The following is a 13,244-nucleotide window of genomic DNA, read 5'->3' as shown; positions in this document are numbered from 1 at the left end:
GGTTACTGCTCTAAGATGAGGCAGGCTGAGCTGGTGAGTCACCAGCCCTTCCACTCTGGGCGGTGCCGGTAATTCTTTCATTTGGTGAATTAATAACTCACTAACAAGACTTTCCTTCTCTATGAGACTGTATTCTGTTCTTCTCTATTTAAACACCTCAGGGTCGGCTGATAGCTTGTCATTGCAACAACACTGGGCACATTCCCTAGCTTCTCCTTGCCTGGTGGAGGTGTTTCATCCTGGTATCCTGGGGAAAACACTGAACGAGCTAATAGATAACTAAGCTTGCAAACAGAATTGAACAAACTTGGCAGATTCCTGTGATGTTAGGTCACTGGGCAGAACACAAATAAATGGCTCCTGGTGATGCTTCCGATATGTGTAATGGGGGTCGGGGGAGAAATGACATAAACTATGGAATTTCATTGTGTTATCAACTCCAAAAGAGAAGTTATTTACTTTCTTAAAGCCAAGGACTAGTTTAATATTGTGACCTAGTAAGTAGTAGTACAAAGGCTTCTCAACTAATGAAATCTGCTCAAAACGAGACAAACTCCACTGATTCTTACCTTTGAATACGACATGTTCAAATGCTTTTAAGTTTTAATGTTGGTCATAATACTATACTCAGCTTATTTTGTTCACTTGTTTTTTTCTCTGTACATGGACTTTAACTATTATCTTGGGGTGGTCAATAAATTACATCCTGAATGCCCAGACCTCATTACCCAGTGCTAGATCATGGAGAGCCAAAAGAGTGTGAACTACACAGAATGCCCTGTCTATAGACTCCACTTCAGAGACAGCCCCGTGCAAGCCAAATGCTGCTTCAGTCCCTAACGGCCATTCCTGGGCCTCAGTCCAAGGGCACTCTTAGTCCTTTTGTCTCCTGCATAGTACTTTTTACAAAATGGACATATTATTAAAATACATTACTTAAAAGAGCATTTGTTATATTAAGCATCAAGTTGTTTAACCCAAATCCTGAGGAAAAAAATAACAAAAACTGTGCAGAATTTTATTTCTTCCCTCATACCCACACTCATTTGAATGGAGGAGCAGTTTAATTGATAATTATTGTAAATTATAAATATAACATGCACCTTAATTGTTTTGAATATGGAGCATTTTGAGTTCGTTCTTTTTTTTTTTTACAAAAGTCTTAAAATAGATGACTGACACAAAGGAAATCAGTTCTAATCACTTCATCAGAACGCCACAATTAAAGGAAGCATTGCAGTTTTTATGTAGGTTTCCCAAATACTAGCGGCGGTAGACATCTGTGATCCTAGCATTCAGCAGGAAAAGGAAGGTGGATCTCAAGTCCAAGTACAGCAGGGCTCCACAGCGAGACACTGCAGCAAACCAAACCATATCAAAACACAGCAAAGGACACTGGTTTTGTGTCCCTGAACTTGAAAACAATGTCCATACTGGTGCGTGCAGAAAGAATGAGCACTCGCGGCTTTGTTTCCCAGGAGCAACATAGATCATCTAACCCATTTTTCCTGAGTACTTGAGAAACAGAGACGCTCCCAATAGTACTCTGAATGATGTCCAGGCTCTATGGCTATGGCTTTCATCCATAGTGATGAGCTGATGGAGGGGTGCTTATGATCTTGAGAAAAGAACAAAACAGGAAGAAAAAATGGGGAGGTTGAGGCAGGATGGCTCTTGGAGCAAAGCAGTGGCTGCCTAGCTCCAGGAGACAGCTGGACCTGAGGGATGTACAGACTGGGGCAGAGACGAGGACGGTGATCCAGCAGATGTCCCAGTGGTTGGCCATGGTTCTCCGCTGGTCATGTGCATTGGAGTGTCATAGCTTCCAGGAGAGAATGTAACTCAATATCCAGCACACATGTTTTTAGTTTTTATTATCCAGTTAGCACTTTTCATTGACAGAAGGTGCAGATAATCCTGTGGGAATATTCCTGTTCTCTCAGACCCTGATAATGCTAGGTTAACATCATGTGTCATTCCTCCTGTTTTGAAAGAATCAAATGTATAAGAGAAGAGATGACTCAGTGGTTAAAGCACAGACTGCTTTTCCAGAGGGCCTGAGTTCAATTCCCAGCACCCACATGGCAGCTCACAATCACCTCTAACTCCAGTTCCCAGGGACATGATGCCCCCCACACCTGCAAGCACTGTAGGAATGTGGTACACAGACATAAAAGCACATATAAAGCACCACACATGTAAAATAAAATAATTTTTAAGAAACACATAGGAACGTTTTTCTTGCTTTCTTCTTAGTAATTAGATGTAGGCTCTTGGCTTGTCACCATTTCTAGAGTGATCTGAAACACTGATCTGAGGGCCTCTGAGATGAAAAGGGTTTTACTGCAGCAGAGACAAGTGCTCCACAGATGTCTGCGGGCCCAGAGCGCTGCACGCTACTGGTGCTGGTTTGCTGTTTGCTTACTCAGTCTGATGAGCACAGCCGGTTTACTCACCAAGATGGGAAACTACGGGGTGTGTGTGTGTGTATGTGTGTGTGTGTGTGTGTGTGTGTGTCCAGTGTTGACAAGATCCCATGGGCCAGACTCGTGTGTGTGTGTGTGTGTATGTGTGTCCAGTGTTGACAAGGCCCCATGGGCCAGACTCGTGTGTGTGTGTGTGTGTGTGTGTGTGTGTGTGTGTGTGTCCAGTGTTGACAAGATCCCATGGGCCAGACTCGTGTGTGTGTGTGTGTGTGTGTGTGTGTATGTGTGTCCAGTGTTGACAAGGCCCCATGGGCCAGACTCGTGTGTGTGTGTGTGTGTGTATGTTTGTCCAGTGTTGACAAGATCCCATGGGCCAGACTTGTGTGTGTGTGTGTGTGTGTCCAGTGTTGACAAGATCTCATGGGTCACATTTTAGTGTGTGTGTGTATGTGTGTGTGTACGTGTGTGTGTGTATGCAGTGTTGAGAAGATCCCATGGGTCACACTCTAGTGTGTGTGTGTGTGTGTGTGTGTGTGTGTGTGTGTGTGTGTGTCCAGTGTTGACAAGATCCCATGGGTCAGTCTCTAGTCAGAAAATGATGATCTTGATTCAAATGTCCATAGCTCAAAGACTGTTGGCAGGTCTCCTCGGTCAGGATGAAGAAGCACTCTAACATCTTGTTGTGACATCACCTCTTTCCAAATACACAGTTCACCCCCACAAAAGGTACATAAAAGCACACCCTGGATATCAGAGCTCACTGATTTGGTGCACTGACCAAATTCTCTGTACAGTGATCAAATGCACTTAGCAGCAGGTAAACCATCATAACTTGACTTAACCAAGCCCTGAGAAGTAAACCCTTGGGTAAGAATGGCCGACACCTGAACAGCTGTGCTGTCTCAGGTGTCTGAGGCACAGGGACTCTTGCAATGATTACGTCAGCAGGTGAGAGACTGGGGTCACCTTTTTCTCTGTAGCACAGCAGGATCTTCTCCTTTCTTTTGTGATGTTTGGGGTTGAATCCAGGGCCTGTGCATATGAGGAAAGTAATCTACTACTGAGCTACCACCCCAGCCCTGGTAAATGGAGATCTTTCACAGTTTCATGGCAGAGATATTCTCTTAGGAGGCACCAGGATGTACAGCCTCTCACTACTGTATTCAGAGGGATGGCCCTAGAGTGTTGGGAACACTCTGGTCTATACCAAGACTGAACTTCTCAAATCCATATGGCCAAATGAAGCCAATGTTTAATTCCCACTGTCACCCGAGACTAGCAGTGCCAGGGCACACAACTGTCATTTGTTGCATGTCTGTAAAAGGGGGCCACAGTACTGCCTTCACCCCGCTACATACATTCCAAACTCCCTAGTGGGCAAGTTGGCAAGCATGAAGACAACAGAACACTGAGCTGATGTGTAAACTCCCACAGGTACTGCTTGTGGAGAAGGCCGGGCGGCGGTCCCTGTTTCTAGCTGGAATGATTGGGATGTTTTTCTGTGCCATCTTCATGTCTGTGGGACTTGTGCTGCTGGTAAGTTTGGTACCTGGGCTGGTAGTTTTTTACCACAGGAAAACATCTCTGACTCCCAAGTTAAAGAGTTCTGCCCACAGCAAGTGCATGAGACTGACTTCCTAACTAAGGGAGAGGGGAAATGTAAAGCAAAGGGAACTATGTTCTTGGAGTGAGAGATGTAAGTACCAGGATGGCACCTGCGATTTGGGGCAGCTGCATGGGTGGCTGCCTGCTTGTGTAACCACGGGCCGTACCTGACCCCACCCCCTTCCTACCTACATGCTCATCTTGCACCTAGGGAGTCAAACCTTGTCTGGCCATCTTGGTAGGAAGACTTATGCATTCTGAATCTTCTTGCTTGTCACAGGGAAAGATTAACTATAAAACAAAACCCCAAAGCCCTAATGCAAGGGATTGGCTGGGCAGGGACTCCAAATTCAGAAGCAAGATTTGGTTGGGTTGGATCAACTTGTTTCAAACCAGAGTAACTTGAATTTGATGAAAAACAAACACACAAGGAAGAGAGTTGTGTGATGTGGAGATGCCCTTCTGTATATGTGCTGCTCTTATTGGTTAATGAATAAAGCTATTTCAGGCCAATGGCTTAGCAGAATAAAGCCAGGTGGGAAATCCAAACAGAGAGAGAAGGAGAGAGAGAGAGTAGGCAGAGTCAAAGAAACACCATGTAGCTGCCTAAGAAAAACCTTACCGGTAAGCCACTACATCGTGGCAATACACAGATTAATAAAAATGGCTTAATTTAAGATGTAAGAGCTAGCTAGAAATATGCATGAACCATTGGCCAGTGTTGGAAGTAATATAGTTTCTGTGTGATTATTCGGGTTCGGGCAGCCGGGAAATGAAGGAGGGGTCTCGGTTCACAGCTGTGCTCGCCTCTGATCTCAGCCTGAGAGAACTCAGAAGCTGCTAGACTCAAGGAGGCTACAGCCAGCAGTCACCTGCCCCACTTACGACTTTCTCTTTGTCTTCAGGATAAGTTCTCCTGGATGAGTTATGTGAGCATGACAGCCATTTTCCTCTTCGTCAGTTTCTTTGAGATTGGACCAGGTCCAATCCCTTGGTTCATGGTTGCTGAATTTTTCAGCCAAGGACCCCGCCCCACTGCTCTGGCCCTGGCTGCCTTCAGCAACTGGGTCTGCAATTTCCTTATTGCTCTCTGCTTCCAGTACATCGCGGTAAGTGCCCACACGGTGCAAGCCCCCCTCCCCCCCAGGACTGGGCAGACTGTCCAGCTGCTAACCACCGCTGTTGGCTCTCCTTGCAGGACTTCTGCGGGCCTTACGTGTTCTTCCTCTTCGCTGGGATCGTCCTGGCCTTCACCCTGTTTACATTTTTTAAAGTTCCAGAAACCAAAGGAAAGTCTTTTGAGGAAATCTCTGCAGAATTCCGGAAGAAGAGTGGTTCGGCCCCACCCGCCAAAGCGGCTGTACAAATGGAATTCCTGGGGGCTTCAGAGACCGCCTGAGGATGACGTGCAAGCCCAGGAACAGACAAGAAGGGAACCATGTGTTCCCTGTTAACCGATTCCTTCACGAGTGTACATCTACACCCAAGAGTTTTGTTTTATACCTTTTGAAGAATTTGTACAGACTCTGATCGGAAATGTCAACAAATATTACCAAAGAAAGTATTTTTTTTTTTAAACTCAGAGAATCTATTTTTTTTGACGCTAAAACTCCTAAATAAGTAAACCAAAGGGGCTGCTATTTTGATGCTCTACGGGGAAGATGGGTTTCTACCCAGCTCTGTTGGTTTTTTAAACCTGAAACGGAAGTGCTTTTGACATATCACTGCATTCTAAAGCGTGCGACTAAGAAACCTGAAGCTACTGCTGATATCAACAGAGTTAAATAAACATGGTTGAATTGGAATCCCTTAGTCACAGCGCTGCAACTAGAGGGTGGATGGCTGGAGTCTGCAAGGCTCCTGTTCAAACTGACATTTTTGTTACGGTTCCTCAGCTTCTCTCACTGCATTAGAGTTTGTGTTTTACTTAAAATTATTTTTCTGTATTTTTATATAGAATAGCTGAGTATGTTAAACTATATTTGTGCTGAAAAACTATTTTTATAGCTACCAAAATCTTCCTGTATTAAGAGAAAACAGTGTAGTTCCTTTGTTTGATGTATTTTGCAGTTAAGCACTCAAGGTTTTCCTTGCTGCAGAGCCTAGCTTAGCCACTAATATTAGCATCTAAACCATGTTATTTCCTTCTGCTTCAGTCCTTTGTGTTATGCTTTTTTAAAATTGCTGACTAGCATTTTTGTCTGAGGGGTTATAAGACACACATAATGGGTTATGAGTCAGGTGTTATGTATATCGGCTCCAAACTCTAATAAATATCAGTCTCACAGGGAAATTTGGAGTAGCATGTTGCTCTATTTGTTAATTTTTTTTAATTATGATGTCTCAAAAGGAGTTGACTTTCAGACCTAATAAAAACCCCTCTTTAATTTTTCTGGAAACACCAACTGGGCTCCCTGGCTTGCAACAGCCGTTCCCTTTCACCTTTCTCTGTCTTTACCATGCATAGGTCCTATATAAACTACTCTGTTGTTGGCACTAACATCTGCTGTGTGTAACCAGTGTGGCCAGGACATTCTAAGGGCCCTCACCTGTGTGGACAGATTGAAAATACTGTCCCTAATTACAGTTAGGGACACACAGGTCACTAAACTGTCTCTAAGCTGTTTTCCCAACAAAGTAATGCAGGAGACCAATCGTTCATGGGTGGATAGATGATGGATGGATGGATGGATGGATGAATGGATGGATGGATGGATGGGTGGACGTGTGGATGGAGGGATGTGTGTAGGTTGACAAAAAGTGCTTAATGCTTTCATTTGGGGAAGGGTCCAGTCAAGGTCTCACGCAGTCTAGGATGGCTCTTGAACTCCTGCTCCTAATCCCCAAGTGCCATGATTGCAGACATGCTACCAAACACACGCAGTGAAAAGATGCTTCTGACATGTGAAAAATATCACTAACCACATTTCTTTTCTTCATTCTGTCTCTCTCTTACTCCTTCCCTCTCCCTGCCCACATTTCTCTGTTTAAGTAAGGGTTTGTGTAGTATTCTGTGATATGGAACTCCTAGGTAGACCAGGCTACCCTCCAGCATGTGGCAATCCTCCTGCCTCTGCCTCCAGGCTATGGGATTACAGGTGAGTAGCACTATGCTTGATCCTTTCTGGTGTTCTGTTTGTTTTCTCTTGGTCAGACTTGTTCACATACAACATGCAGTCCAAACCAACAGGAAACTCTTTCTATATTTTTTCCCTCTCCTTTGGGGACAATTTGGGTGATTTCTTTTTCAACTTGAAATGTCAAGAGGCAGTCAAATGGAAGCTTCAGAAGCTCAGATTTTTGTGCTAGGCTGTGAATTCGGAACAAAAATGAAGATCTCTGTGCTGGGGCGGGGGCTCTTATGTTCTACCTCGTTCAGACGCTGGCAGCCTCTGGAGAGTTCACAGTTCCAGTAAGTGATACAGGAGCTTAATATTCTTAAATAGATGAGTGTGCTTTCTAGCAAACCGTGGTCCCTGGACCCATTCTCTGGGGGAATAAAGTAGTAAAGATTTTCAAAGAAATCCCAAAGATCACTTGTAAGTTATAACTAGTTATTTTTAAATGACCCCCAAATACTAGATATTCCAATCTTGAAGTTTTCTGTCTCATAGAATTGTAAGTGCCCTACGTTGTGCCCTGGCTAAGATGGCCATTACCTATTCACCATTGCACATGCTCAGATCCAAAGATGCTGAAGGCCTTAGATAAAGTGGAGCAACCTCCACAGATCCTAAATTACGTTTAGAGAATAATGCTGAGAAAAACATTCGAGAATGCCATTGCCAATGCAATTTAACACTATGTGAGGATGCAGAGCCATCAGTATCAATGATCGGCCTTATGCATGTGCTGAAGAAATGTTAAAGGGAAATAGAAAGTTAATAAAGCTTTATACATTGATGACCAATATACTAGTTAACATAATTTTTAAAAAATCTATTGGTCTTCAATGGTAAATCACAAAGCGGGCACCACTTACATTAATTTCCAGGAAAATTAGATGTGATTTTTGAATCTCCAGTCTCCAGGTATCATTTTTACAGTGGTGTTTTTATGCTCTGCAATCTTCACAAGTGTGATTTTCTCTCACCTTATGTGCGGTACGGCCAGACTTCGTGGTCTGGCCACGTAACTGTTGCACCTGGTTACCGTCTGCTGTCTAGGCGCGCAGGAAAGGGTTTGGTCTAAATTTCTATTCCCAGGCTTCCTGGGCACGGTCCACTTTGTCATACATTCCTAGCTGTAGTGAGACCTTGTTCACACACTGTAGGGAGCTTATGTCCAATGGCAAGTTAAGACAGACAGTGCACGACCCGTGCTCGCATGCCTTTCACGTCCCCGTCCACTGAAGGCAGGCACGACAGCAGTTCCTACCTCAGCAAAGGGTCCTGGGGATCAAGAACAAAACGACAGGACCTAGCATAGAGGGGTGACCGCACTGGTACTCAGAACTGGTGTCCACAGATTGCTGTCGAGATAAAGATTGCGGCATAGAAGGCAGCTCCAGGTGCTCTTTCAAATAAATGGAGTTCACAAATTCAAGATAATATTTATTTTCTTACATCAAGAAAAAAAATACCACAAAACAAGTCAATGATAAAATACCATGGACTTTAATTCCTAAATCTAAGTATAATACTTACAAATTAGCCTGTAAGAGTTTTTATTTTGTTTTTAAAATATATTTTTTTGTCTAAGTTATGTTAGAGGGTCTATGTGCAACATTATTTCTTTGGGTAATAGTAAATAAAAAGCAAAATATTACATATTGTGTTTAAATGTAATATATGTATATATGGATTACAGTCACTGCATAAAATCAAACCTTGTTGATAATTCCTAAAAATTATAAAATGCATCAACTAGTTCTTTACCAGCTTGTTGCACATGTAGACAATGAGAGATACATGTGCTTATGATTTTCACTAAAGCTCCACATTAGGAACATGAGGAGGAAAGAGAGCCACTCCATCTCTCTAACAGTGTGTTGATTTCTAACTTGTTGTACATTTTAAAAATTATCATAAGATGAAATTGGTCTCAAGTGAGAAATTTACATATAACTACTATTTTTGGCCACAACTACGTTTCTGAATGGTTGGTGCTGCTCTCGTTTATATGGAAAATACCCACACTAATAAAAAAGTAAAAATTATGTTGACTTACTCTGTAATTTTTTTCTCAAAATATTTTCCTTATTCTTATTTTAGGGATAAAAGTCCCAGTTTTGCTTCCACTTGGTAGTTTTTTGGTCACCAGTCAGAACAAAACTTGGCTTAAAGGCTACGAGTGGTAGAAGAGAAATGAGTTACTCCTTTTGGTGACATACACTTAATTCAGTAACTTTTTATCTGAACACGCATCATGAGCAGGGGGCCTTTTAGAGTCGTGTGAACTGTGCAGAGCCTGGAGGACCCGGCTGCTATGTGAACTGTGCAGAGTCTGGAGGACAGGGCTGCTATGTGCCGTCTGCTGCACTCTCACAATGGGACTGAAATTCCAACCAGAAGACTTCAAGGTTGTAAATAAGAACAGCCAGTGGAACCGACAGAGCTGTAAGACAGAACTTTCCGGCTTCTAGTGGATTTTACAATCCCTCAGTTTATGTTTACAGGAGCAACAGGATGCAGCTTCTCCGCATGTGTTATAGATTGCCATTCAAATCACTGTGCTCAGGGCTGACAAGACACCTCAAGAATAGAATTGCCAGCTGGGCAGTGGTGGCACACGCCTTTAATCCCAGCACTTGGAAGGCAGAGGCAGGCGGATCTCTGTGAGTTCAAGGCAAGCCTGGTCTACACGAGCTAGTTCCAGGACAGGCTCCAAAGCTACAGAGAAATGCTGTCTCGAAAAAACAAAAACAGGGCTGGAGAGATGGCTCAGCGGTTAAGAGCATTGCCTACTCTTCCAAAGGTCCTGAGTTCAATTCCCAGCAACCACATGGTGGCTCACAACCATCTGAAATGAGATCTGATGCCCTCTTCTGGCCTGCAGGCAGACACACAGACTATTGTATACATAATAAATAAATAAATTTAAAAAAAAAAAGAAAAAACAAAAACAAACAAAAAAAATAGAATTGCCCCGCGAGCTGAATATCTGAATATTTGAATTCTATTGCCAGAAGTCAGGTAAAGGTGAAAAGGGAGAACCAGCTAACAAAGTTGTGGTATGATTCCCCCCGGCATGTGCACACACATGGTTTATGTGCACAATAATTATATATAAAAGTAAGTACTGTACCCTATTCAATGGAATTCTGACATTAGCAATATTACCATCAGTGACTGAAAAACAAGTTAGAAATGCATGCACATAAACCAGCTTCTCTTCTTTGCCATCATTGTAAACTTTATTGGATTTTATCACCACTTCCATTCCACTTCCCCAAGCACCTTTTGTCTCAAAAGAATAAATTTTTAAAAATATTTTGCCTATTATTATGAATAACTGCAACAAAAATACCTATAATTTTAACTTGAAAAACCTATTGGGTCTACAAAGACAAAAGTGTTAAGCCATTTTTTTCTGGATTGTATTAATATGTATGGTTATTGCTAAATACAGCTGATGTGAAACCTAAATTCTTGACGAAATTAAATTTATCAAATCTTCAGGTGTTTTACAAATTTATCTCAGTAAGGAGGATGGGAAGTTAGGGGTGTGACCCAGTTGTTTAGTACAAGTCTGGCATACACAAGGCAAATATTACAGAAAAGAAATATGAGGGAAAGTAATGGGATTGTGTATTTTTGTGATTAACCTGCCTATTAATAGATGTATAGTTCTTGTTGCTAAAATGAAATAATATTCAGGAAGTGCGGGCCGGCCGAGCGGAAGTGGGTCTCTGTGAGGTGGTGGAGTCCTGCTTGAGTGGGTCTCCTTAGCGGCTGGTGGAGGGGGTACGTCCTTGCTCAAGCACATCCACTGTGGCGTCTGCCTGATCACACCAACTCTGAAACGTGGAAATATTGGACAGCTAATGGACTCCAAGCCACGGGATGAGCACTCAGTGGGCATGAGAGATTGAGAACATCCCACCTCCCCATAAACCTTGGTGTAGATCACTTCCTTTTCTGTGGATTGAGGACAGAGAGCACAATGAATACAATGCCCTTAGAGGAATCCTCAAAGAATGTGGCCTGGTGTAACAGTAAGTTCTAGACAAACCCAGAAGCGAACTCGGGGAACAACTTCAACCCCTGAGATTTCCTTGGAACCAGAACCCACAGAACTCGTGAATGCTGGTGCTGAAATCGTGGACCTCACCTGTGAGTCCCTGGAGCCTCTGGTTGTGGACCTCAGTCACAATGACGCTGTTGTGATTGTTGAAGAAAGGAGAAGGCCAGGAAGAAATGGGAGGAGGTTATGCCAAGACCATGCTGACAGCTGCGTGGTGAGCAGTGATGATGAGGAACTGTCTAGGACAAAGACGTGTGTGTGACTACCCACACTCCTCTAAGCGCCAAGGATGAAGGAGCTACAGGACTCAGGCCCTCGGTACTGTCAGTTGTCCAATCTGCATGGATGGATACTGAGGTTGTGCAGAATGGGCGCCTCATTGTTTCTACAGGATGTGGTCACGGCTTCTGTAGCCAGTGTCTCCGTGATTCCCTTAAGAATGCTAACACTTGCCCAACTTGTAGGAAAGAGATCAACCATAAGTGGTACCACCCCATTTATATATGAAATGTTCAGAACTGCTCAGGACAGACCAAAGGACAGACAGCCAAGCTGGGCTTTCTGTGTGGTATCTGCCTCCAGTTTCCTGAGCTCCAAAAGACTTTAAAAAATCAGTGTCTGATGTAAACTGCTCTTTTGTTTTTCAACCCCCTAGATCCTTTTGTTTTCTCTAGTTTGATGTTATGTAACAGGATCCAGGGATCCTCCCAGGTCAGCTTAGCATCTCTGCTCCTGGGTATTCTGAACCAGGAGTAGGAGAAAAGGAGTCAGGCACATTAGAGTTTGAGTATTGTGACTCCAGGCTCTTTACAGAGCTTACATGTTGGCCAAGAAGTTTCCCTGTTGGGAAAGTTTGCCCCAACCTCTTCTGGGTACAGAACCTTCCCAAGGTACCTGCCAGTTAGCTATTCTGCCTGCCACACAGTGACCTGGCCAGACACAGTCCATCCAAGGATCCCCGTACAGAAGCCGCCCCTGAAAAACCCTGCTGGTGGACTTTATTTTTCTTTGGAGAGCAGAGGTGATCTGTGATTCTAGCTGTACCTTATCATTGATGTGCAGTGTTTTCTGCAAATCCAGAGACCCTCTGCAGGGCAACCATGTTAGGCCTGTTCTTCATCTGCTCCTCAGCAATCCGGAAGACGTGGCACTGCTGGTGTCCTCAGCCCAGTGTTGCCTCCCATGGGGAGCAGTGCCCGTCGCACCCCATCTCTGTTCACCAGCTGTTCTCAGGATCCCTACCCATGCTCCAAAGGTCTTTGCCTGGCACAGAACATTCAAGGTCAGGAGGACAAGCAAGTTTTTGAGTGTCCTCTCTTTTCTGCTGTGTCCTGTGTTGTCCACAGTGCTCTCCAACCCTCAGTTTTTCAGTTCCCACCCCGATGTCTGCCCAAGCATAGATACCAGGAGGTGGTAGCAGTAACAGTGGCCTTAGCAGCTGTTCACTTCCAGGCTTTTACCCAAGCCACTGTTGCCCGTGTTTCAGAGGAGTCGCCTACTAAGCCTCCACTATCCTGGCTTTCCCACAGCCCTTGAGTAGATCGATGTTTCCAAAGCTGTTCTGCTGGCTGACTGGGCTTTGATCCTCTGGACTTTTGACTGCTTTGTAGGTTTTGATCAGCAAAGCATGGTGCCTCTTCCTCCCCATGGGACCACAGAACAATCTCTGCCCCACTCCATATGTGTGGGGTGCTCTGGTGATCTCTCGGAGGCAGTGTAGTGGTAAATTGCCCCTGGGGACACAAGGCACAGGGTGGCTCATAGGGGATAGGCCTTCAGTGCCAGCCTGCCTCCACCGCCACACTATTTCCTCAGAGGGCTTCAAGCCAAACCAATAGCCTTTTTGTGTTAAACATCTTTGAAGTAGGAAAGGGACCACTGGAGCTTTACTAACAATAAATGACTTTCAGTTTATTATTCTGATGGAGCAGGGACTCAGCACAGAACTCAATTTAAATGGAGCAGAGGGAGTGTCCTTCCTCTATGTGAAAAGAAAATAGTTTTATTCTTTACTCTGACTTTTTAAAC

General features: G+C 43.9%; 1 protein-coding gene and 1 pseudogene across 1 annotated transcript in view; both read left to right on the top strand.

The window, feature by feature from the left end:
- The window catches only part of LOC125412104 (solute carrier family 2, facilitated glucose transporter member 2), a 28,492-nt gene extending 22,168 nt beyond the window's left edge, over window positions 1-6,324 (top strand). The window contains exons 9-11 of the mRNA XM_087899621.1: window positions 3,861-3,962; window positions 4,937-5,140; window positions 5,230-6,324. Of these exons, the coding sequence (XP_087755747.1) occupies window positions 3,861-3,962; window positions 4,937-5,140; window positions 5,230-5,430 (507 nt within the window). The 3' untranslated portion in view covers window positions 5,431-6,324. The remainder of the gene's footprint in view (window positions 1-3,860; window positions 3,963-4,936; window positions 5,141-5,229) is intronic.
- Window positions 6,325-10,981: 4,657 nt separating this feature from the next.
- Window positions 10,982-11,732, top strand: LOC148118864 (E3 ubiquitin-protein ligase RNF4 pseudogene; annotated as a pseudogene).
- Window positions 11,733-13,244: the final 1,512 nt, after the last annotated feature.

The sequence above is a fragment of the Myodes glareolus genome, chromosome 20 (genome assembly GCF_982192425.1).
Source record: "Myodes glareolus chromosome 20, mMyoGla1.1, whole genome shotgun sequence".
NCBI lineage: Eukaryota > Metazoa > Chordata > Mammalia > Rodentia > Cricetidae > Myodes > Myodes glareolus.
This window is presented reverse-complemented; position numbering and strand designations above follow the sequence as displayed.